The 27979-nt window shown below is 40.2% G+C and overlaps 1 protein-coding gene across 2 annotated transcripts in view; it reads left to right on the top strand.

Moving 5' to 3' along the window:
* The window catches only part of LOC126100510 (X-linked retinitis pigmentosa GTPase regulator-like), a 313988-nt gene extending 286308 nt beyond the window's left edge, over nucleotides 1-27680 (top strand). For both annotated transcript variants that reach the window (XM_049911120.1, XM_049911121.1), the window contains one exon: nucleotides 26357-27680. In XM_049911120.1, coding sequence (XP_049767077.1) covers nucleotides 26357-26380 — 24 coding nt within the window. In that variant the 3' untranslated portion in view covers nucleotides 26381-27680. The remainder of the gene's footprint in view (nucleotides 1-26356) is intronic.
* The last annotated feature ends 299 nt before the right edge of the window (nucleotides 27681-27979 follow it).

Raw genomic sequence — 27979 nt, forward strand, 5'->3', positions numbered from 1 at the left:
AACTACTAAAGGATTTGTAAGGCTGTATTTATGGCACTTGGTATTTGACTTCTTGGTTAGAATTTAAAAAATATGTTTTCCTGCGTTTCTTGAAATTCAACCCCTAAGGGAGTGCGATAGAGGATGGAAATTTTTAAGAAAATATTTCATTACATTAAAAAATTTTAAAACTAAATTTATGAAAATTGTTATTTCACTTCTCATTTAGATATAAAGAAATATTTGTTGCGGGATGAAAGTTGCTATGGAAATATCTCCACAAGACTACAAAAGGCAAGATTAACAAAAACTTTGGACTCCAGCAACCAGAATGGCTTTTTGGTCAGAAGTACATTCTGAAAAGACCATGCACATATCACCTTAATTAGTGTGAAAAGTTTAGAAGGTTTTGCAATTTGTGGACAACATAAAAATTCGATTAAATAAAAACAAGATCTCTGCAAGCCAAACAGTCTAAGCGAGCAAAGCAGCAGTCACTAAGCTAGAAATTGAATATAGGAAACATGTGATTGTATATAATTTTGTTTTCATTGGTGCTATGTAAGCAGTGTTTCTAATTTTTGCACTTCATGTAATAAATAGACATCACAGCATCTGACAAAAAGTATGTTTGTTAGTGCAGTAATTCATCTTGAGCGAAGTTTTACAGTCATAACCTCTGACTGGTTGAATACCTGTTACACCTTCTGTAAACACATTCATTGTTCTTTTTGATCCAGTACTTGTACCAGCATTGAAAAATTATTATTGTGTTTCCATTACTTTTAGAGAAGTAACACAGTAAGGTCATCATTCCTGTCCAGTTATGGACTGTTAGTAATTTTTTGTGGGGTAATCCTGGAAACATGGTACAAAGCACAGTGGTAGGCACAACACACAGTGGTATACACCATGATCTGCTCACATACATGGTTTCTTGGTGCAGTTCAGTTCCAGGCAAACTGCATGCCTACACGCTGGTGTACCCTTTTTAGAGTTCACTTGCAATAATAATTGGAAAATGTCTCCCAGTAAATCACAGAGGATTCTTATCATCCAAGCACCTTTTTCTACCAGCTTGTCTCCATTCTATGGTATAAGTTTCAGCAAACTGTCCTACCAGGGACAGATGAATCTCTGCTTAGCTTTTGTTCAACCTCTTACTGATCTATGGAGAATACGAGTGTTTAAAAGTGCACTGCTCAAGTACATGGAAAAACAACATTTTATACTTCTGTAACACTTCAGAGTCATCCTCACAGATTTGACTGAACTTAGTAGCATGTCACTGCAGTCAACACACACCTTACTCAAACTGTAGTCTGCAACATATTGCAGTTTCTGATTTTGACACCAGTCTTATTGATAGTCTTTCCATCTCAAATGTTTCTGCGCATTACTGGTGGTCAACATTCGCCTTTTATCACACCATTTCAAGGAAAACATTTTATAGTGGATATAAACTAGATTTCTCCTCATTCCAATTTATTCTGTAGTTTTGGCATTTTGCATCTCTCTTACTAGGAACGGTGCCGCATGCAGTTATTCCATAGCTATGAAACATGAGGAACAGGTCTCTGCTTGAGCTCCACATGTTATTCATTCATTCATTGTGTTCTGTAGATCCTGTTGAGGAGAATGATCAGGGATGTGGAATGAGTCAAGGTGTACATTATTATGAGGCAAAGACATCTCAGGAACTTAATCCGTATACTGTATTGACGATAAGCTATCACTATACTGCTTAATGCTGTTCACACTTGTGCTAGCTAAAAAAGTAAGAAAGCTTCTGCTTTCTGTGGAAAATGGGGGGGGGGGGGGGAGTACAGTGCTGCTTCCTCAGTTTTATTATCTAACTTCCATTAGTTGCTTCATGTTTACTTCATTACAGTGATATTTTTCAAAGAATGAATTTTGTACACCTATAAAACCTAAGCCATATTTATAATTCATTATTACTTGTAATTCTTCCATTGCTACTGCTGAGGCTTTCACTGTTACTGTTAAGTCTCATTTGGGTGATGCACACTGTAGTAATAATGATTGCCAGGTGGATGAAAATACGCTTTACCCATAGAATGAGTTCAAAATGAGTAAAGTACTAATAATGACCGAAAGATAATTTATGATTGCTTGAAAGTAACAGAAACAAAGTTCACTCACATTATACCAATTCTGATGGCAGCTTCATCGCGATTGGCTGGAGATGCGGCCCAGAAGGGCTGAGTCATGTGGAGTGCAGTGAAACAGTGTGGAGAAAGAGCAGTGTAGACTGGAGTGTCAGGGCCGGTCCCTATGAGTTCCGACTGGCGATGTACAAATGTAGCCGGCTTCTGGCACAGAACTGAGTGAGCAATTGAATGCTGCTGCTGGTGGTGTGCTCGACCTTAAGTATCCAGCACGTGGAAGTATATCCACAACCATATGGCATGCGGATAGTACTCATTTCCTCCATAGCAGCACTGCCAGTTTCCTGACATGCACACTGCTCAGAAGCATGGATGGTGTCCTCTGGTGGTGCCTGTACCAGATGGTGTATCATCAGGCTGTTTGTATACACTACAGTGTCCATAAAGTTCAATGCCCATGTGGTATTAGTATATAGTCTCCAGATGAGACACACCTGCAGGCCACAGGTAGGCAAATCCGCAGGTCGAAGATGATGTGCTTGCAGCATATGTAGTCAGCCTACAGCCAATATATGACAGCTAAATATTCTGCAACTAACAGACATGCAAAATACGCTAACACTCTTGTGTTTAGGTCAACATAGTAGGAGATATTTGTAAGGGCATAACTCTCTGAACTGAGCTTCTGGGTTAGTTGTTTGTGTGTTGACTGCATTTTAACTTGTTATCCAGCTGGACCCCAAGGATTTTTACACAGTATTCTTCATTCAGTGTATGACTATTAATTCTCACTTCTGCCCATTATTGCTTATTTGAAATTGCATAATATGACTCTTTGTGAGATTAAGAGTTAAACTGTTTACAGTGAACCACTTGTAGGCCTGATCAGCTATCATCTGAGCTTTGTCTGCTAGGTTTGAAGTTGGACTCTTCGTTATTACACATGTGTCATCAGCAAACATGTCCACAGCTTGTGGTCTAGTGGTTAGCATTGCTGCCACTAGATCATAGGGTCCCAGGTTCGATTCCCTGCTGCATCAGAGATTTATTTATTTATTTTTCATTTGGTGACTAAGTGTTTGTGTTGTTCTAATCATTTTCATCTTATCTTCATCACAAAGGCATGCAAGTTGTCAAAATTATGTCTAATCAAAGACATGCAAATTGTCAAAGTGAAGTGTAATAGAAAGCCTTGCATCTGGCTGCCGAACCCCAGATGGGATCTCCCAGCCAATTATGCCGTACAATCACTTCATGTTTTCGGCAGCAACCAATGTCAATTTTGAACTGATCTTTAAAGTTGTTGGAAAATCATTTTTGTATGTTAGAAAGAAGAGTGGGCCCAGTAATGATCCGTGTGACACTCCACATGTGTTCCCCCCTTCAGAGGTTTTTCTCATGCCTGAGAGACAGCCCCACTCTACGCATTCTGTTATGAAGGTGAGGTTCCATTTGTGGGTGAGAGATACCGTTAAATGAATACTGCAGGTAAGCCTCCATTGCCTATTCAAAGTTTTTTCCTCATGGTATGGCACATGTGCAGTGCTCTGTCTGTTCCAGAATCCCCAACATCCATCTCCATTGTCTGGCTGCCATTGGAATGTGTGTTTTGTAACTGTACATGGGCAACAAACCCATATGGGGAGAGCTGAGTTATGGCAACTTTCATCGACATCTTTGTTCATATCTGTTACATCACTTTCCAGCTGAATTAATTTTGCTCCACTTCTGGGTTTTAGCCCGATTTTCAAATTTTTTTCTATATTGTGGATTGACTGGTGAAGAACCTCTTAAATAGCACCTGCTGCTTACAGTGTTAGTTGTCCTGAACTCCATCCTTCACATTCTCTGGTTTGCCCAGTACTTAAAAAAGAAAAGAAAATGCAAGAATATAAATCACTTGACCACCTGTCATATACTGAGGCAAGAGAAAAATATGAAGACACTATATCCTTCAACAGCAAGATCAGTTATGCAAAAGTCACTGCTGTCACACTTTACCTCATTTTTTTTCAAACCAGATCAACCACTGTTCTTCACTCTCATGGTTCTAGCAACACCATCTTCAGGAACCATTTCCCACTCCTGGCCAGAGAAGAAGCTTCCTCCTCTGGTGTCTTCTGGTGACACAGCTCCCTCAAGATGCCTTTCTTTGGAAACCAAAAGGTGAGAGGCCCAACACCAACCAGTGGCTGAAGGAGCTGTGGCCTGTGGATCCAAGGGCTGCCAGATCTTCGTCTGTTTCCACACCTACAACTAAACGTTGAAAAGAGAAGGAGGAGGCTACTCACATGACCGCAGGGGCACCAGACATCCCCACACCGTTATACGAGATCTGTTCAAAAAATTCTGGAACATTTGTAATTTCGCACCAGTGGTGTGTGGGGGAAAATTGCGGTTGGCATCCCTGCACACACCTGCGTTTAATGTGTAACTGCCTGATGTTTCATTGTTGTATGTCTGTTAGCTATTGTTCAGTGCTGTATTGAGTAGAATGTTGTGGTGCAAAATTTGTGAATTTTGAGATAGCAGAGTCAGAGGAGCAATGCATCTGCATTAAATTATGCGTGAAACTCAAGAAAACCTTACACAAGCACACCAAATTATGCAGGAAGCCTATGGTTTTGAGTGCTTAAGCCACACTCAGTGTTACAAATTGTTCACATAGTTTAGAAATGGCCAGACAGAAGTATGACCCTCATTCTGGACACCCTTTGACGTCTACTGACAAAACTCATGTCAGGAATGTCAATGAAATTGTGCATTCCAATTGAAAACTGCTTGTTCGAAAGATTGCAGAAGAATCTGACATTTCAGTTGGACCATGTCATGAAATCCTGACACAGGATCTTCAAATGTGTCATGTTGCCACCAAGTTCATACCACTGCTCATAAGTCAAGATCAGAAAGACCTTCGCCTCACAATCTGTGAAGAGTGTTTGGATTGCACAAATGAGAACGAGATGTTCCATTAGAGAATCGTAACTGGTGATAAAGACATGAGTCTACGATTATGATGTTGAGACCAAGTTTCAGTCTTCACAGTGGGTCAGGAAAGGTTGTCCAAGACCAAAAGAAGCTCGTCAGGTCAAGTCAAATGTCAAAGCCATGTTGATAATTTGACTGTTGATGTTTGACTGAAGGAATCATGAATTTGTGCCACGGGGCCAAACTGTTAATCAGTGGTACTGTCCACACATGTTGCAATGCCTGCGAGAAAATGTGTAAAGGAGGCGGCCTGAAATGTGGTGAGACAACTCATGGCTTTTGCATCACAATAATGCACCTGCACATTCATCGCTATTGGTGTATGACTACTGCACAAAAAACGAAATCACTATGCTATCTCACCCTCTGTACTCTCCAGACCTGTGGACTTTTTTTTTATTTCCAAAGTTGAAAACCTCATTGAAAGGCTGAAGATTTCCAATGATAGTTGAGATAAAAGAAAATTTGCAGACCGCACGTTGCACGATCCAGCAAGAGGTGTACCAGGACTGCTTCTGGAAGTGGAAATGGCGTTGGGAGCGGTGTACCAACTGTGGAGGAGAGTATTTTGAGGGAGACAATGCACAATAAGTAAAAAATCAGCAAAGAAAAATTTTGTGGGCAAAGTTTTTTGAAGAGACCTCGTATTCTGACCCAATGTTTATTGATGTTGTCCCACATGCACTGGTGACAGACAATGGTACTGGGACTTGATGGTTCCTCCTGGCCTCTTGTGCCTAACCACGATACCCTCATCGGCATGACCCAATGGAACTGCAACAACTAATTCGCTCTTGCTCTGCAGTCTGTATCACCCTTCAAGAAACTCCCTTCACTGATGACTATTCCCAAACACTTCATGGTTAACGTGCATTGTGTTGAAATCATACTGGCTGCTGGAGGGCAACTGGAAGGGTCTGTACATTGACCCACAGATGTCATCAGTGAGTGGATCCTCGTCCCTACCACACTGGAAGCAATTGCGGTGTGAGTATAAACCAATCCAGTGATCACCACTTGTAACACATATTTACCTCCTGAGAGGGACTTACTTTCCTTGAAATTACCACATTGATCCAACAGCTCTCTCCCCCTTTTCTGTTACTTAAGAATTTCAGTACACATCGCTCCCTGTGCAGAAGTAACACCTCATCTGGTAAGGACCATCTGATTGACCAACTTCTTTCCTACCACAACCCAATGATGGTATTCCAACCCACATCAGTTCCACTCATGGCACCTTTTCGGCTATCAATCTTACAATCTCTTCCCCCAACCTGTGGGTTAGCTACATTGGCCTCTCCATGATGCTATATTGCCCTCTCCATTATGATCTCTGTAACAGTAATCACTTCATAGTGATCCTGTCACTTTCTTGTCACCACCCAATGAACCAGTTACCACTGTAGGCTCTTTGAAGAGCTAACTGACAGTTGTATACCTCTGCTGTAACCTTCTCCCCTTCTCTGTCATGTTGCATCAACAAGGTTGTGGGAGACATCATCTGCGCAATCATACACGCCTCTGTAACTGCTTTTCCTCTCTCTGTAGGCATGCTCCACCATTCCTAACCACATCAGTGTCCCCTTATAACACCTTTTTGGCTATCAGTCTTACTATCTCTTCTCCCGATCTTATGGCTTCACTACATTGGCTGCTCCATGATGATAAACACTAGAGCAGTGAATCTGTGTGAGGAGTGTTCATGTATGTCACTTGCTATGCACGCAGCTGTTACTTCACTCACCTGGTACAATGCAGCATCAGTAACGGGCAACAGTAGCGCGGCCTTGCCACACAGGTAAAGAAACAGTGACTCCATATAGTTTTGTCAAAACATAGTGGCACTAATGGGGCCGGCGAGCAAATGAATGCATTTAGAATTAGAATTTCTTCTTATTAGCTGTCAATTTCCCATGTTTTCTATGGAGAAAGTGTGTGCTGTATACCTGAGATCCACCAAGTGTGACCATAGTATAACGAAAATTAAAAATTGATAATCGAATACTGAATGTTATTGGATGTCATTGTTTTAGCTATGGAACTTTATATTTGCCGGCCGAAGTGGCCGTGTGGTTAAAGACGCTGCAGTCTGGAACTGCAAGACCTCTACGGTCGCAGGTTCGAATCCTGCCTCGGGCATGGATGTTTGTGATGTCCTTAGGTTAGTTAGGTTTAACTAGTTCTAAGTTCTAGGGGGCTAATGACCTCAGAAGTTGAGTCCCATAGTGCTCAGAGCCATTTGAACCATTTTTGAACTTTATATTTGCATGAAAGAATAGCTGATAAAATAATGCTCTCCTTCAGTCAGCTGCTAAAATAGTATGGACATCAAGAAGTATTTTGAACATGCTGTTGTTGTTGTTGTTGTTGTGATCTTCAGTCGTGAGACTGGTTTGATGCAGCTCTCCATGCTACTCTATCCTGTGCAAGCTGCTTCATCTCCCAGTACCAACTGCAACCTACATCCTTCTGAATCTGCTTAGTGTATTCATCTCTTGGTCTCCCTCTACGATTTTTACCCTCCACGCTGCCATCCAATGCTAAATTGGTGATCCCGTGATGCCTCAGAACATGTCCTACCAACTGATCCCTTCTTCTAGTCAAGTTGTCCCACAAATTCCTCTTCTCCCCAATTCTATTCAATACCTCCTCATTAGTTATGTGATCTACCCATCTAATCTTCAGCATTCTTCCGTAGTACCACATTTTGAAAGCTTCTATTCTCTTCTTGTCCAAACTATTTGTCGTCCATGTTTCACTTCCATACATGGCTACACTCCACACAAATACTTTCAGAATTGACTTCCTGACACTTAAATCTATACTCGATGTTAACAAATTTCTCTTCTTCAGAAACGCTTTCCTTGCCATTGCCAGTCTGCATTTTATATCCTCTCTACTTCAGCCATCATCAGTTATTTTGCTCCCCAAATAGCAAAACTCCTTTACTATTTTAAGTGTCTCATTTCCTAATTTAATTCCCTCCGCATCACCTGACATAATTCGACTACATTCCATTATCCTCGTTTTGCTTTTGTTGATGTTCATCTTATATCCTCCTTTCAAGACACTGTCCAATTCATTCAATTGCTCTTCCAAGTCCTTTGCTGTCTCTGACAGAGTTACAATGTCATTGGCAAACCTCAAAGTTTTTATTTCTTTTCCATGGATTTCAAGACCTACTCCAAATTTTTCTTTTGTTTTTTTTACTGCTTGCTCAATATACAGATTGAATAACATTGGGGAGAGGCTACAACCCTGTCTCACTCCCTTCCCAACCACTGCTTCCCTTTCATGTCCCTCGACTCTTATAACTGCCATCTGCTTTCTGTACAAATTGTAAATAGCCTTTCGCTCCCTGTATTTTACCCCTGCCACCTTCAGAATTTGAAAGAGAGTATTCCAGTCAACATTGTCAAAAGCTTTCTCTAAGTCTACAAATGCTAGAAACGTAGGTTTGCCTTTCCTTAATCTATTTTCTAAGATAAGTTGTAGCGTCAGTATTGCCTCACATGTTCCAACATTTCTATGGAGTCCAAACCTATCTTCTCCGAAGTCGGCTTCAACCAGTTTTTCCATTCGTCTGTAAAGAATGTGTTTTAGTATTTTGCAGCCGTGACTTATTAAACTGATAGTTCAGTAATTTTCACATCTGTCAACACCTGCTTTCTTTGGGATTGGAATTATTATATTCTTCTTGAAGTCTGAGGGTATTTCGCCTGTCTCATACGTCTTGCTCACCAGATGGTAGAGTTTTGTCAGGACTGGCTCTCCCAAGGCTGTCAGTAGTTCTAATGGAATGTTGTCTACTCCCGAGGCCTTGTTTCGACTCAGGTTTTTCAGCGCTCTGTCAAACTCTTCATGCAGTATCATATCTCCCATTTCATCTTCATCTACATACTCTTCCATTTCCATAATATTGTCCTCAAGGACATCACATTTTGAACATAACAGATTAAAAAGGTTTATGTTGAGAAGCATGACAACAGACTATAATTGTCAACTGTGTTTGTAATTAACAAAAAAGTTCAGCCCAGTGAAGCCATCAGGTTTCATGAGTGAATCAAGCAAATGAACTAACAGGACTCATTACAGTTGATAATATGAATGGGAAGCAAAAGGAAGCATAAGATGTAGTTGTGAGAAGAGATGGTTATCATTCAAATAAATTTCTGTGTGGCTGCCAGCCACATGGCCAGGTGAACATCCACTCAGGTGGCTGTAATTAGCATTCGTAATCTTCAGCAACTTCCACCAATGTTCGTGAAACACATTCACACACACACACACACACACACACACACACACATTACAGGCATGTATGGGCCATACAGATAGGCCAGTCACTTGCAGGACTCTGGTAACCACTTTTGAATGATCCTGTCACTTCATTGCCTCCACCCAATGAACTAATTACCACTATTGGCTCTTTAAGAGCTAACTGGAAGTTATATGTCTGCTGTAGCCTTCACTCCTTCTCTGCCACACTGGATCGACAAGGTTGTGGGAGATGCCTCCAGCTCAATCAGCCATGCTGCTGGAACTGCTGTTCCTCTTTCTGCAAACATGATCCATTACTATCCTGTCCTATGGTGGACCAAAGACATCGCAACAGCTATTCAGGATTGTTGTAGGACTTTGTAACGTCTCAAGCAGTATCCTTCACAGACCACACTCCTGACTTTCAAATGACTGACTGTCTGATTAAGTACAGTACGAAGGACTGCCGGGAGCGCTAAGTCTCCTTCTTGGGAACATACACGTCTTCCCCCCATATATGGACCAAGCTCCGTAGTCTTCTAGGGCACCAAAGAACAACAACTGTTCCATGTCTCACCCTTCAGGGTGATCTTTGCACTGATGCATTGGTTCTTCCTGAACACCCTGTGATCCACTTTGCTGTTCTTACCTAAATATCTTTCTAACACAGAAAAGAGAATTGGAAACATCTCCCTGTGTTTTACTCCCCACTGAGCTGAATTTTGTAATGAATTTTTCACAGACTGGGAACTGCTTCATGCCCCTGCCTCGTCACACTATACAGCTCCAGACTTCAATTCGATTCATAATCAGATGATCTAACATTTGAAAGTTACTAAAAGGCTGTTGTTGTTGTGGTCTTCAGTCCTGAGACTGGTTTGATGCAGCTCTCCATGCTACTCTATCCTGTGCAAGCTTCTTCATCTCCCAGTACTTACTGCAACATACGTCCTTCTGAATCTGCTTAGTGTATTCATCTCTTGGTCTCCCTCTATGATTTTTACCCTCCACACTGCCCTCCAATTCTAAATTTGTGATCCCTTGATGCCTCAGAACATGTCCTTCCAACTGATCCCTTCTTCTTGTCAAGTTGTGCCACAAACTCCTCTTCTCCCCAATTCTATTCAATACCACCTCATTAGTTATGTGATCTACCCATCTAATCTTCAGCATTCTTCTGTAGCACCACATTTTGAAAGCTTCTTTTCTCTTCTTGTCCGAACTATTTATCGTCCATGTTTCACTTCCGTACATGGCTACACTCCATACAAATATGGTACTTTCAGAAACGACTTCCTGACACTTAAATCTATACTTGATTTTAACAAATTTCTCTTCTTCAGAAACACTCTCCTTGCCACTGCCAGTCTACCTTTTATATCCTCTCTACTTCGACCATCATCAGTTATTTTGCTCCCCAAATAGCAAAACTCCTTTACTACTTTAAGTGTCTCATTTCCTAATCTAATTCCCTCAGCATCACCCGACTTAATTCAACTACATTCCATTATCCTCGTTTTGCTTTTGTTGATGTTCATCTTATATCCTTCTTTCAAGACACTGTCCATTCCGTTCAACTGCTCTTCCAAGTCCTTTGCTGTCTCTGACAGAATTACAATGTCATCGGCGAACCTCAAAAGTTTTTATTTCTTCTCCATGGATTTTAATACCTACTCCAAATTTTTCTTTTGTTTCCTTTACTGCTTGCTCAGTATACAGATAGAATAACATCGGGGAGAGGCTATAACCCTGTCTCACTCCCTTCCCAACCACTGCTTCCCTTTCATGTCCCTCGACTCTTATAACTGCCATCTGCTTTCTGTACAAATTGTAAATAGCCTTTCGCTCCCTGTATTTTACCCCTGCCACCTTTAGAATTTGAAAGATAGTTTTCCAGTCAATGTTGTCAAAAGCTTTCTCTAAGTCTACAAATGCTAGAAACGTAGGTTTGCCTTTCCTTAATCTTTCTTCTAAGATAAGTTGTAAGGTCAGTATTGCCTCACGTGTTCCAATATTTCTACGGAATCCAAACTGGTCTTCCCCAAAGTTGGCTTCTTCTAGTTTTTCCATTCGTCTGTAAAGAATTCGCGTTAGTATTTTGCAGCTGTGGCGTATTAAACTGATTGTTCAGTAATTTTCACATCTGTCAACACCTGCTTTCTTTGGGATTGTAATTAATATATTCTTCTTGAAGTCTGAGGGTATTTCGCCTGTCTCATACATCTTGTTCACCAGATGGTAGAGTTTTGTCTGGACTGGCTCTCCCAAGGCCGTCAGTAGTTCTAATGGAATGTTGTCTACTCCCGGGGCCTTGTTTCAACTCAGGTCTTTCAGTGCTCTGTCAAACTCTTCACGCAGTATTGTATCTCCCATTTTGTCTTTATCTACATTCTCTTCCATTTCCAGAATATTGTCCTCAAGTGTGTCGCCCACGTATAGACCCTCTATATACTCCTTCCACCTTTCTGCTTTCCCTTCTTTGCTTAGAACTGTGTTTTCATCTGAGCTCTTGATATTCATACAAGTGGTTCTCTTTTCTCCAAAGGTCTCTTTAATGTTCCTGTAGGCAGTATCTATCTTACCCCGTAGTGAGATAAGCCTCTACATCCTTACATTTGTCCTCTAGCCATCCCTGCTTAGCCATTTTGCACTTCCTGTCGATCTCATTTTTGAGACATTTGTATTCCTTTTTGCCTGCTTCATTTACTGCATTTTTATATTTTCTCCTTTCATCAATTAAATTGAATATTTCTCCCGTTACCCAAGGATTTCTACTAGCCCTCGTCTTTTTACTTACATGATCCTCTGCTGCCTTCACTACTTCATCCCTCAGAGCTACCCATTCTTCTTCTACTGTATTTCTTTCCACCATTTGTGACAATTGTTCCCTTATGCTCTCCCTGAAACTCTGTACAACCTCTGGTTTAATCAGTTTGTCCAGATCCCATCTCCTTAAATTCCCACCTTTTTGCAATTTCTTCAGTTTTAATCTACAGCTCATAACCAATAGAGTGTGGTCAGAGTCCACATCTGCCCCTGGAAATGTCTTACAATTTAATACCTGGTTCCTAAATCTCTTTCTTACCGTTATATAATCTATTTGATACCTTCTAGTATTTCCAGGATTCTTCCATGTGTACAACCTTCTTTTATGATTCTTGAACCAAGTGTTAGCTTTGATTAAGTTATGCTCAGTGCAAAATTCTACCAGACAGCTCCCTCTTTCATTTCTTTCCCCCAATCCATATTCACCTACTATGTTTCCTTCTCTCCCTTTTCCTACTCTCAAATTCCAGTCACCCATGACTATTAAATTTTTGTCTCCCTTCACTATCTGAATAATTTCTTTTATCTCATCATACATTTCATCAATTTCTTCATCATCTGCAGAGCTAGTTGGCATATAAACTTGTACTATTGTAGTAGGTGTGGGCTTCGTGTCTATCTTGGCCACAATAATATGTTCACTATGCTGTTTGTAGTAGCTTACCCGCACTCCTATTTTTTTATTCAGTATTAAACCTACTCCTGCATTACCCCTATTTGATTTTGTATTTATAACCCTGTATTCACCTGACCAAAAGTCTTGTTCCTCCTGCCACCGTACTTCACTAATTCCCACTATATCTAACTTTAACCTATCCATTTCCCTTTTTAAATTTTCTAACCTACCTGCCTGATTAAGGGATCTGACATTTCACGCTCCGATCCGCATAACGCCAGTTTTCTTTCTCCTGATAACGACATCCTCTTGAGTAGTCCCCGCCCAGAGATCCGAATGGGGGACTATTTTACCTCTGGATTATTTTACCCAAGAGGACGCCATCATCATGTAACCATACAGTAAAGCTGCATGCCCTCAGGAAAAATTACGGCTGTAGTTTCCCCTTGCTTTCAGCCGTTCGCAGTACCAGCACAGCAAGGACATTTTTGTTAGTGTTACAAGGCCAGATCACTCAATCATCCAGACTGTTGCCCCTGCAACTACTGAAAAGCGTGCTGCCCCTCTTCAGGAACCATTGTCTGGCCTCTCAACAGATACCCCTCCGTTGTGGTTGCACCTACGGTACGGCCATCTGTATCGCTGAGGCGCGCAAGGCTCCCTACCAACGGCAAGGTCCATGGTTCATGGGGGAGTTAAAAGTCTACAAGTACTCAAATGTCTTTAACCACATTTGGCTCAAAGGTGCCTTCCCGTCCCAACAGCAAGATAGTATCATCTTTGTAATTCTTAACCTGGCAAAAAAGAAACTACATCTATTGACAGATACAAACCAATTAGCCACATCAATGTGCTCTGCAAACTGCTTGAAAGGATGGTTGCCTGCAGATTATGCTGGACTCTCAAATCTCAGGGCATTTTGTCATCCAATCAGTGTGGTTTCTGGGAGAAGTGATCCACAACCAACCACCTTGTTAGGTTGGACATGGTGATCTAATAGGCTTTTTTTATAAACACTAGCACCACATCACAGTCTTTTTGACCTGAAGAAGGCGTACGACACAGCAAGGTGCCATTAAATTTTACTTACTGTCTATGGCTGGGACTTTGGCAGGCTCCATCCAGATTTTTACTTGTCAGTTTTTATACCACAATTTTTTCTAGGTTAGAGTTGTTATTTCACACAGATCTTCACTGGTCCAAGAGAACAGCATTACTGAGGGCTCCATGCTGAGTGTCACACTCTTCCTCATCACCAGCATCAGGTTAGTGACCTCTGTCAGGCCTCTCCCCATGCCATATGTTGATGATTTTTGTGTTTAGTGCAGCTCCTACTCTGTAGCCTCAGCTGAACGCCAGCTGTAAGGTGCCATCCAAAGAGCCTCCACTTGCACCCTTTCCCATGGTTTTCAGTTGTCTCACGCCAAAATGTGAGTCGAGCATTTCTATCCATCCTGACCCAGAACTCTACTTCGATACCAGCTCTTAGACATTGTTGCACAATCCCATTTTTTGTCATCCTCTTTGATAATCAGCTGACGTGGCTGCTGCATGTTCATCAACTAAAGACTAAATGCTTGCAAAAGCTTAAAACTCTCTTGCTTCCTTACCAACACCTCTTGGGGTGCAGATCATGCTACTCTTCTCTCTATTTACCAGGCACTGGTCTCAGGTTGCCAGGTTTATGGCTCGGTGCCACCTTAAGCTTTGAAATTGTTGTACCCAGCTCATTGTCTTGACATTTGACTGGCTACATCATCTGGACTAGTCCTGTAGACAGTCTCCTTGCTGAAGCTCCAGCTCCCTTTCAGCTCCAACAGTACCAGCTGTTGCTCACTTATGCAGTTACCATCTGACAATTTCCTCATCAGCCAACTTACCACTTTTTTTGCACGCACGTGGTGTCAACCTCTTGAAACACATCCTCAGGTTAGATCACAAATTAGAATAAACCTTGCAGCACTCTGCCAGGACCTCTGCCTAACTTAAGATATACTCCCCGTATTTTCCATCATCCCACAACCCCCGCCATCCTGGTTGGCACTCAGGCCACAAATTAGAACTTATCTGTTCCAGAGTCCTAAAGTTACCATTACCCTTATGACCTTTCAGCATATTTTCTTTTCAGTTCTTCAAGAGTATCAGGGTGCTACCATCATATACATTGATGCATCTAAAACCATGAATAGGATATGATATGCTTTTACAACTCCTACTGGTCAGGAACTTCAATTTCCAGTGACTTGGTAAGCAATCTCCAAGTCTTTGATCATCCTGTGATATCTGATATTCATAACCTTCTCTCTGACCTTAGCCTCTGGAGCCTAGGTCAGAGGGGTATCTCAAGGAATGAACTGGCCGACAGTTTGGCCATAGAAGCAATTATTTGCCCCAAATTTGCATTTATGTTCCTAGGTATGAATTTGAGGGTGCAAATAAGACCTGTACTCACTTGAAATTGGAACAACACAGGGTGGGCTATTGCCTTCTCTACCCGTGCACACATGACTGCCACCTCTGGCAGCTTGAATCAGAGACATTTGTCATGTGTGAGTAGATGTGCTTGCTTGTGTGAATGAATGTGTGTGTGTGTGTTTTCTTTTCTGAACGAGGCTTTGGCTGAAAGCTAAATATGTAACAGTCTTTTCAGTTTGCCTGTCTGCAACTCAGCAGGTCTTCTTTACAGTGAGTAGTAATCTAACATTTTCCTTATATTGTTGATATCCCAACCTGAAGTTTCCATTGTTTGATTTTTTCTTCTTCAGACACAATTTTCTTGGCATTGCCAGTGTACATTTTATATCTTCTCTACTTCCAACATCATCAATTATTTTACTGTCCAAATAATGAAATTCATATACTGCTTTTAGTGTCTCATTTCCTAAGCTAATTTCCTCAGCATCACTTGATTCAGTTCATCTTGTACACACAATAGAAACTAGGACATGTCTAGTCCAACAATCACCTAACGGTCACCCGTCTAGCCCCTTCTCTGTTCCCATTCCAGCACTACATAGCCCTCTGTTCCACCAATGCATCCAGTCTTTTTACTACTTTTCCACTAAAACCCACTCCTTCCTCCCCCGCCCTCCATCTAACCTCCCAACTGCACCTAGCTTCCCCACTCTCCAACTCATCCCTGCACACTCCCAGCAGCAGTTTACTATCCCCCCCACCACCACCCCTGCCCTGCTATCCCTCCCCTCCTCACCCTAGCCTCCCACAACCTCTGGTTGTCTCTCCCACAATTTGTTTATTGCTCACATTCTGGCTCCACCTGCCAGAGACACTGATTGAGTGTGTGAGTTGTGTTTGCATGAATATGTGTGTGTGTGTGTGTGTGTGTGTCGTGTGTTTTCTATTTTTGACAAAGACCTTAATGGCCAAAATCTAACTTTCCAACAGTCTTTTTGTTGTGCCTTTCTGCGACTCAGCATCTCTGCTGTATGGTGAATAGCAACTATCCTTTTGAAACTTCCTGGCAGATTAAAACAGTGTGCCGGACCGAGACTCGAACTCAGGACCTTTGCCTTTCGCGGGAAAGTGCTCTACCAGCTGAGCTACCCAAGCACGACTCACGCCCCGTCCTCACAGCTTTACTTCTGCCAGTACCTCGTCTCCTACCTTCCAAACTTAATAGAAGCTCTCCTGCGAACCTTGCAGAACTAGCACTCCTGAAATAAAGGTCCCGAGTTCGAGTCTCGGTCTGGCACACAGTTTTAATCTGCCAGGAAGTTTCATATCAGCGCACACTCCGCTGCAGAGTGAAAATCTCATTCTGGAAACTATCCTTTTCATTATATTATTACAGTCCACTGTATAATAATATCAAAAGTACATAAGTAACATCTCCTTGCTTCAAAATAATTTAAAGAACATTTGTGTGGCACTCTATTTTAATGTATACAAGAATTTTTTAACGTATGCAAACTAAAACTTTTATGTGAAATTCTCATGTTGCACGGCGAATTGGCCTTTTGATCATTTCCTTATTTTATGCAATCTTTAAGTTGTTACTATGTCACCTATCATTAAAATCTACTGCAGCAACATAGATATTAATTTAACATGCTAAAGGGAAAATAGTGCACAACATTTCAGTGCTTGTAAAGCTTTCTAATACTACTGTATTGTTTTACTTGTGGATGTTGTTGTGGTCTTCACTTCAGTGACTAGTTTCGTTTGTAGCTCTCCATGCCAATTTTTCCACTGCTAATCTCTTCATAATGATTGTGACGTGCATCGGCCTGAACCTGCTTGTTGTAGTCAAGCCTTGGTCACTCTCTACAGTTTTTACCCATTCAGAAGTGTCATATCACTCTGTCCCTTCTTCTACTCAAGGCCTTTTTTCCCCAATCTGATTCATTACCCCTTCATTAGTTTTTCTACCTGTCAATATAATCTTTAGCATTCTTCTGAAGCATCACATTTCAAAATCTTCTATTCCCTTTCTTGCACTGCTTCATGTTTCACTTCTTTATAAGGCCATACTCCAGACAAGTACTTTCAGAAAAGAACTTACACACACTTAAATCTGTACTAAACTAGTGACTTGCCCCAGCTTCCCATAGGTAGCATTAAGTATCTACTGCTAGATTAGCGTCTGCCATAGTAACAATAAATTATGTACACAAACCTTCCTCATCCATCAATCCATCTAGTAATGAAAGACATATCAAAATCCCTACAGCAGTTTCTAAGATGAACTTTCATGTACAAACAGAAAAACATGGCGGGTCCTTAATTGAAATTATGTACAGATTCTGGTCACACTTTGCTCCTCTTTTGTGATACAGCAGCTGTTTATTGCTTTTCTTGCCAGATTTTGCCTGATCTGTAGCTGACCAGATCATAGCTCCCATCACTACCACAAGATGTCACTCCAAATGCCAATTAAATAAGAAACTGATAACAATACATACACTATGTCATCAAAAGTATCCGGATGCTCCCCAAAACATATATTTTTCATATTAGGCTCATTGTGCTGCAATCTACTGCCAGGTACTCCATATCAGCGACCTCAGTAGTCATTAGACATCATGAAAGAGCAGTATGGGGCACTCCGCGGAACTCGTGGACATTGAACGTGGTCAGGTGATTGGGTGTCACTTGTGTCATACATTTGTACGCAAAATTTCCACACTCATAAACACACCTAGGTCCACTGTTTCTGATATGATAGTGAAGTGGAAATGTGAAGGGACACACACAGCACAAAAGCGTACAGGCCAAGCTCATCTGTTGACTGACAGAGACTGCCAACAGTTTAAAAGTTTTGTAACGTATAATTGGCAGACATCTATCCAGACCATCACACAGAAATTCCAAACTGCATCAGGATCCACTGCGAGTACTATGACAGTTAGGCGGGAGGTGAGAAAACGTGGATTTCATGGTCGAGCGGGTGCTCATAAGCCATACATCACGCCGGTAAACGCCAAACAACACCTCACTTGGTGTAAGGAGCGTAAACATTGGACGATTGAACAGTGGAAAAATCTTGTGTGGAGTGACAAATCATGGTACACAATGTGGCGATCCGATGGCAGAGTTTGGGTATGGCGAATGCCTGGGTGAACGTCATCTGCCAGTGTGTGTAGTGCCAACAGTAAAATTCGGAGGTAGTGTTATGGTGTGGTCACGTTTTTCATGGAGGGGGCTTGCACTCCTTGTTGTTTTGCATGGCACTATCACAGCACGGCCTACACTGATGTTTTAAGCACCTTCTTGCATCCCACTGTTGAAGAGCAATTTGGGGATGGCGATTGCATCTTTCAACGTGATCGAGCACCTATTCATAATGCACAGCCTGTGTTGAAGTGGTTATACGACAATAAGATCCCTGTAATAGACTGGCCTGCACAGATTCCTAACCTGAATCCCACAGAACACCTTTGGGATGTTTTGGAACGCCGACTTGGTGCCAGGCTCCACTGACCGACATCGATACCTCTCCTCAGTGCAGCACTCTGTGAAGAATGGGCTGCAATTCCCCAAGAAACCATCCAGCACCTGATTGAACATATGCTTGTAAGAGTGGAAGGTGTCATCAAGGCGTGGTGGGTGCCACAAGCTTGTAAGACATTTTCAGCCAGGTGTCCAGATACTTTTGATGACATAGTGTATATTACACATTTATCATTTCTATAATAATAAATTCTATGTACAAACCTTCCTCGTGAATCGGTCTCTCTATTAGTGAAAATCTTATCAAAATTTCTGCACTAGTTTCTGAGATTAGCCTTATACAAAAAAACATGGTGGGGAACTTTAATTTAGTAATGTACATAGACATAAAAGTCACTGCCAGAAAAAAATTAGTACACCCTTGTAAAGGTTTCCAATCCACTAAAGATTTATTGTTGTACCAGTGCATATGGAGTACATGAAATGATTACATTTACAGATCAATAACACAAGCCGTTTTGAGGTACCAGGTACCGACCAATGCCGAAACTCCCATATTAGTACTTGGTGTAGCGTCCACAGGTGACAATGCAGGTGCTGACTGTGGTATCCATTCAATCATACAGATGGCAGATACTGTCCTGAGATACATTCCTGCTTGACCTGTTCACGTAGTTCTGTAAGAGTTGTTGCCTGACAAGTTGCCTGAATCACTTTTTGTCCCATCGTATTCCACACATGCTCGATTGGAAACAAGTCCAGAGATCTTGCTGGCCAGGGAAGTTCCTGCACATCTTGCAGAGTATGTTGATTTTCAAATGTTGATTTTGCACAGGCAGTTTATGGCCAGCATTCACTTTCCTGTTGCAAGAACTGCAAAAAAAAGACCCTAACAACATTCTGCATGCACTGAGTTCTGGCTAAAAACGCAAGATCTGTAGCTTATCGCACCCCAGACCCTAAGGCCTGAGGGTAGGGGCAGTGCGTCTTGGACGAATTCACTCTATGAGATAGTGCTCACAAGGTCCACATTGTACACGCAAATGACCATCACTTGCATGCAGGCAGGATCTGCTTTCGTTGCTGAAGATTACTGTGCACAGTTCCATCTTCCAAGTGATCCTCGACCAGTCAAGCTGTGCACCTCGATGCTGTGGTGTGAGTGGAAGATGAGCTAGATGTGTGCGTGCCCATAGTCCCACTACCAATAACTGGTTTGCAACAGTTTGTGTTGACACATCTGGTCTCACAAGCCCTTTAATCTGTGCTGTGATAACTGTATAATCTGCCAATGGTTCCCTTACACTACAATGATCCTGGTGGGCATCTGTGCTGCATGGATGTCCAGAACCTATCTACAGGTGTGAGAAAGTTCACATGACCACTGATATCAGTATCATTGCACAACTGACACAACATGTCCAACTTGAGTGACAATTCTCAGAAATGATCATCCTGTCACTCATCAGGCCACTATTTGAGCCCTTCCAGACTCGCTCATTTCACTGTAGGAAGCACGAGTGGGTCTCTGTGGCATGGTTTCCTGCTTCCTTTACATGTGTACACCACAATGAGTCTTCTAGATGTGTTCATTCCCTGTTAAAGGTTAGACACACATGGCGCTCTGATAGCTACGCCACTACACTATCTGTTGGTGGACAACATTGAAAACATTATCAGCACATCTACTATTCCCCAGGTGGCATATACTGTCATTGGATCAAAATTGACTTTGTCATTCCAGGTGTACTAACTTTCTCTGGCAGTGTATTTCTCTTTTTCAGAAACACTTTTCCTGCTATTGTCTCACTGCTTGTTATATCCTCTCTAGTTCATCCATCATCAGTCAGTTTCGTTGCTGCCCAAGTAGCAAAACTCATCCACTCCTTTTAAAGTCTCATTTCCTAATTTTATTTCTCTATTATCATATAACTTAAATTTTACTACTCTCCATTAGTATTATACTTTTGTGGGTATTCATTCTATATTTGTGGGTATTCATTCTATAACCTCTTTTCAAGACACTATCCATTCCATTCAGCTGATCTTACAAGTCTTTTGACATCTCTAGCAGAATTAAGATGGCATTATTTTACTCATCAGCACAGATAGTCTATGTATTGACAAGTATATTCTATGTTTCTACTCTTTCCACATGTAAGCAACTTGTCCATGCATATGATACATGTACATAATAAATAAAATTAAAATAATGTACATTACATATCCCACATGCTGTAGGATAATAGCCCCCTCATTATAAAGTACACTAATGATAGATTGGGCATGCACTAGTACAGTAAGTCTGAATATAGAGGTGGAGAACTTCATAGATAGAAAGTGCAGGCTCATTTCAGGGATATAGTTTAATACCTGATCCAGGATAAACCAGAGTATTTCATATTAATAAGGTGCATCATATAGGGAAACTCCTGTGGTACTGTCATAACAACATTTCTGGTAATTACATTTTTGAGTCTGCACACAGGTAACAGCTCTCAAGGAAACAAAAAGTTGTTCATGTGTGTAATACAATAACATCCACTCTGTATTCATCAACTCCTTGCCAAAATGCGGAAACCACAAGAAATATGTATTGTGGCTTAGTATATCCTACTCTGTCATACAGAGTAGTACTGCCGGCCAGTATCTGCCAAACTTTGCTGAAAATGGTTTCTATTTAGCAGAAGAGAGCAACAAGGATTGTAACAAAGGAGCATCTAGGCACATCACATAGAAATCGATTCATGAGCTTTAATATTCTGACTTTGTTTACTATGTTTTCTATCAGACCATAATGTTAGTAGAAGGATATATGGAAATAGCTGGCAGGAACTTCTTGATTCATAATAACGAAACCAGGCACAAATCAGCTTTTCACACAGTCAACAGAAGATGTATTGACAGAAAATTATTGTGATGATGAGTGAACATAATTCGTTAGCAGATGAACTGAAAATACTGATTAAAGAAGCTTTTAAAATATCGATTAAGTAATGAGTTATCCCAAAATCTCTGTTTCATGGAAAAACTGAAAATATTGACTAGAAAAACTTTTAAAATATCAATCAAGTAATGTCTTATCCCTAAATCTGTATTTCATGGAAATGACACAAACAGAAATTTAAGCAGTAGCATCATTTTAGCTGTAGTGGTAGTGATTACAGTTTGTACTGTGGTCTGGCATCTTGTGATTTTGGATTGAAATAATGTTTTATACTTTTACATTGTCCATGCACCTAAAATAACTCATTACAAGGACAAATAAAATAAAATCTATAACCCCCCTCCCCAAACCATGGTCCTTTCTGAGATTGGGTGGCTTGCAAGTGTCACTGATAAAGGTGGCCTTACCCTGGTGCAACCACAATGGAGAGACATCTCTGGAGCACCCAGACTAACCTATGGTTCCTGAAGAAGGGCAACATCCTGCATGATTAACTAATTTGACATTGTAACATTAGCCAAAATGGCCTTGTGTGTTGGTACTGTGAATGGCCAAAAGCATGGGGAAACCACAACTGTTGTTTTTTCTGTGGGCTTGTAGCTCTACTGTACAGAAATAATGATGGCATCTTCCCAGGCAAAAATTCTGGAGGTCTAATAGTCTCCCAATTGATTCTCCAGGCGAGGACTATTTGGGAGGATGTTATCAGGAGAAAAAACAAATCTGGCATTTTACAAGTGAGAACATGGAATGTTAGGTGCCTCAAGAAGAATGGGGGGGGGAAGGTTATTGAAGTGCAGTGGCGGAAAGAATAAGACTTCTGATTAGGGGAGTACAGGGTTATAAATATAAAATCAAGCAGGTGTAATGTAGGAGTGAATCTAATAATAAATATGAAAATAATAATGTACATAAGCTATAAATACAAAGGTAATACCCGCCATAGTAGTACAATTTTATATACCAGCTAATTCCAGATGATGAAGAGATGGAAAGAATCTATAACAAGATTTAAAAAAGTATTCAGATAGTTAAGGGAGACAAAGATGTAATTATGATGGAAGATTGAAATTCAGTGGTAGGTAAGGGAAGAGAAGGAAAAGTAGTAGGAGAACGTGGACTGGGGAAAAGGAATGAAACAGGAAGCTGCCTGGTAGAATGGTGCATAGACATTAATAATTTTTACTAACACTTGGTTTAAAAATCATGTAGGAAGGTTGTATACAAGGAAGAGACCTTGAGTCACTGAAAGGATTCAGATTGATTATTTAATGGTAAGACAGAGATTTCAAAAGCAGATTTTAATCTATAAGACATATCTGGGGGCAGATGTGGACTCTGACCATAATTTATTTGTTATGAACCGCAGGTTAGTATTGAAGAAATTGTGAAAAGGTAGAAAATTAAGGAGATGTGACTCAGATAAACTGCAAGAACAAAATGTTGAGAGTTTCAGAAGGAGTGTTAGGCAATATTTGACTGAAACAGGGGAAAGGAATGCAGTAGAAAACGAATGGAGAACCCAATAGATAAAAAGATCGGCCCTAATAGAAATACTTAGAAACACAGGGGACACAGGATTTAACTGACAAAAGAAAAAAATATAAAAATGCAGCTAGTGAAACAGATGAAAGGTAATACAGACATCTAAAAAATCTGTCAAGAAAGTACAAAGCAGTGAGCAGGAATGGCTACAGGACAAATGAAAGGGTGCAAAAGCATGTGTAACAAAGGAAAGTTAGAGAGACATTTGGAAAAAAAAAGAGGCAGCTGTATGAATATCAAGAGCTCAGATTGCAAGCAGTTACTGAGCAAAGAAGGGGAAGCTGAGAAGTGGAAGGAACACATAGAAGGGTTATACATGGATAATGAAATTGAAGGTAATTTTATAGAATCGTAAGAGGAAGTAAATGAAAATGAGCTGGGAGATATAATACTGTGAGAAGAATTTGACAGAGACTGGAAGTCGAAACAAGGCCCCTGGTGTAAATGAGATTCTTTCAGAATTACTGAGGTCCTTGCGAGACCCAGGCATGTCAAAACTATTCCATCTGGGGCACAAGATGCATGAGACAGGCAAAATATCCACAGACTTCAAGAAGAATGTAATAATTCCAATCCCAAAGACAGTAGATGCTGACTGGTGTAAATACTACCACACCATCAGTTTAATAAGTCAAGGTTGCAAAATATTGACTCGAATTATGTACAGAAGAATGGAAAAACTGTTAGAAGCTGAGCTCGGGGAAGATCAGTTTTTGGTATGGAGAAATGTGGGTACACGTGAGGCAGTACTGACCCTAGAACTTATCTTATAAGATAGAGAAAGGAAACCTATGTTTATAACATTTGTAGACTTGGAGAAAGCTTTTGACTATGTTGACTGGAATACTCTCTGAAATTCTGAAGTTAGCAGGGGTAAAATACAGGGAGTGAAGGCTATTAAAAGTTGTACAGTTATAAGAGTCTAGTGGCATGAGAGGGAAGCAATGGTTGAGAAGGGAGTGAGACATGGTTGCACCTATTGATGATGTTCTTCAACCTGTTCATTGAGCAAGCAGTAAAAGAAACCAACAAGAAGCTTTGGAAAGGTAGTTAAAAGTTCAGGAAGAAGAAATAAAACCTTTGAAGTTTGCCAATGACATTGTAATTTTTTCAGGGACAGCAAAGAACATGTAGAGCAGTTGAATGGAATGGATAGTATCTTCAAAAGAGGTTATATGATGAGCATCAACAAAAGTGAAATAAAGATAATGGAATGTACTGAAATTAAATCAGGTGATGCCAAGGAAATTAGGTCAGGAAATAAGGCACTAAAAGCAGTAGATTAGTTTTGCTATTTTGACAGCAAGACAACTGATGATTGCCAAAGTAGACAGGATATTAAATATAGATTACCTATAGCAAGAAAATCATTTCTCAAAAATAGGAATTTGTTAACATTAGATTTAAGTTTTAGGAAGTCTTTTGTGAAGGTATTTGTCTGGAGTGTAGGCTTATACAAAAATTTATCTCGGACAAAAAAAAAAGAGTAGAAATTTTTGAAATGTACTGCTACACAAGAATGCTGACAGTTAGATGGGTAGACCATTCAGCTAATTAGGAGGTACTGGGTCACATGGGGTTAAAAAATGAAATATATGCCACAATTTAACTAAATGAAGGGATTAGTTGATAAATATCCTGAGGCATCCGAGGGAGGTCAGTTTAGTACAGGAAGGAAATGTGTTGTGGTCTGCTTTGTAGAAGGAGAGCAAAACATGCATACAGTAAGCAACTTCAAATCAATCTAGGTTGCAGAGGGTATTCAAAGATGAAGAAGCTTGCAGAGAATAGATTAACGTAGAAGCTACATCAAACCATTCTTCGGACTAAGTATCACAATGGCAAAAACATACCAAAGTGAAAAGTACCCTTATTATTATCATCCATTTAAGGTTCTGCATGCTCAGAAAGAATTGATTGTGCTGCTAAAAACTGATCACACAATGTGTCAAAATTATTTCTACTTGTGAAGCCATCTTGCAATAATGATATGGTATTTTGGACAATGGAGTAAGTGAAGGTTACTACTTATCATATAGGGAAGGTGTCATCTCACATTTGTCTTCCAATTAGGATTTTCCATTATCATATACAATTAGGTGACAAAAGTCATGGGATACCTTGTAATATTGTGTCGGACCCCCTTTGCCCAGAGTAGTACAGGAACTTCATGTGGAATGGACTCAACAAGTTGATGGAAGTCCCCTGCAGCAATATTGACCCGTGCTGCCTCTATAGCCATCCATCATTTCTATAGTGTTGCCGGTGCAGGATACTGTGCATGAACTGACCACTCAATTATGTCCTGTGAATGTTTGATGGGATTCCTGTCGAGTAATCTTGGTGGTCACACCATTTGCTCAAATTATTCAGAATGTTCTTTATACCAATCGTGAATGATTGTGGTCTGGTGACATGACGCATTGTTATCCATCAAAATTCCATCACTGTTTGGGAACATGAACATCAAATTTTGCCACACTGTCCTAACGGATACATACATCATACATCCCACATTGGTTTCTACTGTTATTTCATGCAGTGATGCTTGTCTGTTAGCACTGCCAACTCCACACTAAAGCTGCTGCTCTCAGTTGTTGTGTGCAGGCTGTTGGCCACTTTGTTGTCCATGGCGAGAGGTAATTCCTGAAATATGGTATCCTCAGCATGCTCTGGAGACTGTGGATCTCAAAAGATTAAAATCCCTAATGATTTCTGAAATGGAATGTCGCATGCGTCTCTCTCCAACTACCGTTCCACATTCGAAGTCTGTTAATTCCTATCATGCAGCTATAACCACGTCAGAAACCTTTTCACATGAATAACCAAGGTACAAATGACAGCTCCGCCAGTGTCAGCCCTTTTATATTTTGTGTAAGTTATAACTACTGCCATTTCTGTATGTGCATCTCACTATCCCGTGACTTTTGTCACCTCAGTTTAAAAACAGTTTTTATTGATAACCATGACACATACATTTTTTTAAGCAGAAATTAATGTGTATGGTCACTACATGAATCTATTTAGGCCTACTTCCATAAGTATCTGTGGAGGGGAGGGGGGTGCATTTGTAGCATTATTACATTTCTCATTGTGGTACATGATGTACTGTGGAATATGTACCTCACTAACTGGTAACTTCTTATTTTCCAGTCGAAAGCATGCCTCATTCTGTAGAAGAAATCAGCTTACTAAAAAGGAGAATTCTGGAATTATTTTGGAAGTATGACAGCTGCTTTCTTGATTTTACGGTTTTGTCCACCTATGTTGTTCAGGAGCCTGGACCAGAATGATGTGTAACACAGATAAAATCCAGGCAGAAAAAGAAATACACCCTTCAATGTTTGTTGTATCTAGTCATTTATTATCGTACTCTTTTTTTTTATATCAACAAATCAGTGAAACATATTTCCTGTTGATAATATTATCTGTAACATGGTTGTAGCTGTTAGTTACCTTTTCCTCAAAATTTTATTGGCTGTATTTACATAATTTTCTATTAGAATAATATCTTTCCAACTGTGGCCTTACCATGTGGTTTCAATTATGAAATATTTTTGATATACATGCAAATGAAATTAAATTACTTTTTCGATAATATTTGTGTGTAAATCTGAATTACAAATATTGCTCAGTGGACAAAAAGAATTAAAGTTTGAGTGACATAATGTGCTTGTAATTTATATAATAGTAGTTCAAAAATAATTACCATCCGAACAGACTCGGAGAGAGAAGGAGGTACAGTAAAATATCTCTGTTTTGCACTTTATAAGAGAAGTTTATGTGCAATAAGAAATTTACTTTTTCCATTAAGTGATAAGGTTGTGTAAAGTAAGAAGTACTTTGAAACTAAAGTTTCAGCAGCTATAGATGAGGCCACATATGCAGCCCTGTTTTCCCTTCTTCAGGTTTATTCTTATCCCACAATTGTTTTGTGGACATGCAGAGACACATGTCAGCAGTTTATCTATAAAAATATTGTTTTATATGTGTGAACCCTTTAAAACAGACCACTGTTTAATAAGATGCTGTATTATATCAAGTGTGTGTGTGTGTGTGTGTGTGTGTGTGTGTGTGTGTGTGTACGTGTGCGTGCGTGCGTATGTCTGAAATTATGTAAGTGCCATTTATTTTGTGTTGTGGTCTTAAAATCTTTCTTGATGCAGAACTATCTCCATATGCATTAAAAGTTACATTTTTCTGTTCTTCATATCTCTCTCTCTGTACACATTCCCTCCAGCATATAATTCCTATTGAATGAAATCATAGGAAGAGTATCCAGTTCTAAATAAAGCAATCACTCTTTCTGTGTGATACTGTGAAGCAATATCAAATGTTTGGCTGTGATAATGCCACCAGTATTTTATATAAATCTTTTGTACAGCTGGGATGTATCATTTTCTTATTGACTGTATTTTACAAATATTGCACATTTTAAGAACTTTGTTTAAAGTTGTGTTTTTTTAACCTGTGTACTTCTGCAATAAATATTTTGTTATCCAAGTTGACTGTCTCTTCAAATACCTGCAGGTTTTTCCCCCCAGTGTGTTCAGCTAGTCATTTCAGAAAAGATCTGTATATAACCTAATTTATTTATGTACTTGACATTACAGTATGTTGTATACCATTTCCTTCACTCAGAATTCATTAGCTATCTCTTAAATATAAATGATGTAGCATGTAAACTTGTTGTCGCCAGTTAGACACAGTACAATATGTGTAACACTTACCAGAAGACAAAATATTGTAACAGTAAATTTGTTGTTTCATTTAATT

Source organism: Schistocerca cancellata, chromosome 9 (genome assembly GCF_023864275.1).
Source record: "Schistocerca cancellata isolate TAMUIC-IGC-003103 chromosome 9, iqSchCanc2.1, whole genome shotgun sequence".
In the NCBI taxonomy this organism is placed as follows: Eukaryota; Metazoa; Arthropoda; class Insecta; order Orthoptera; family Acrididae; genus Schistocerca; species Schistocerca cancellata.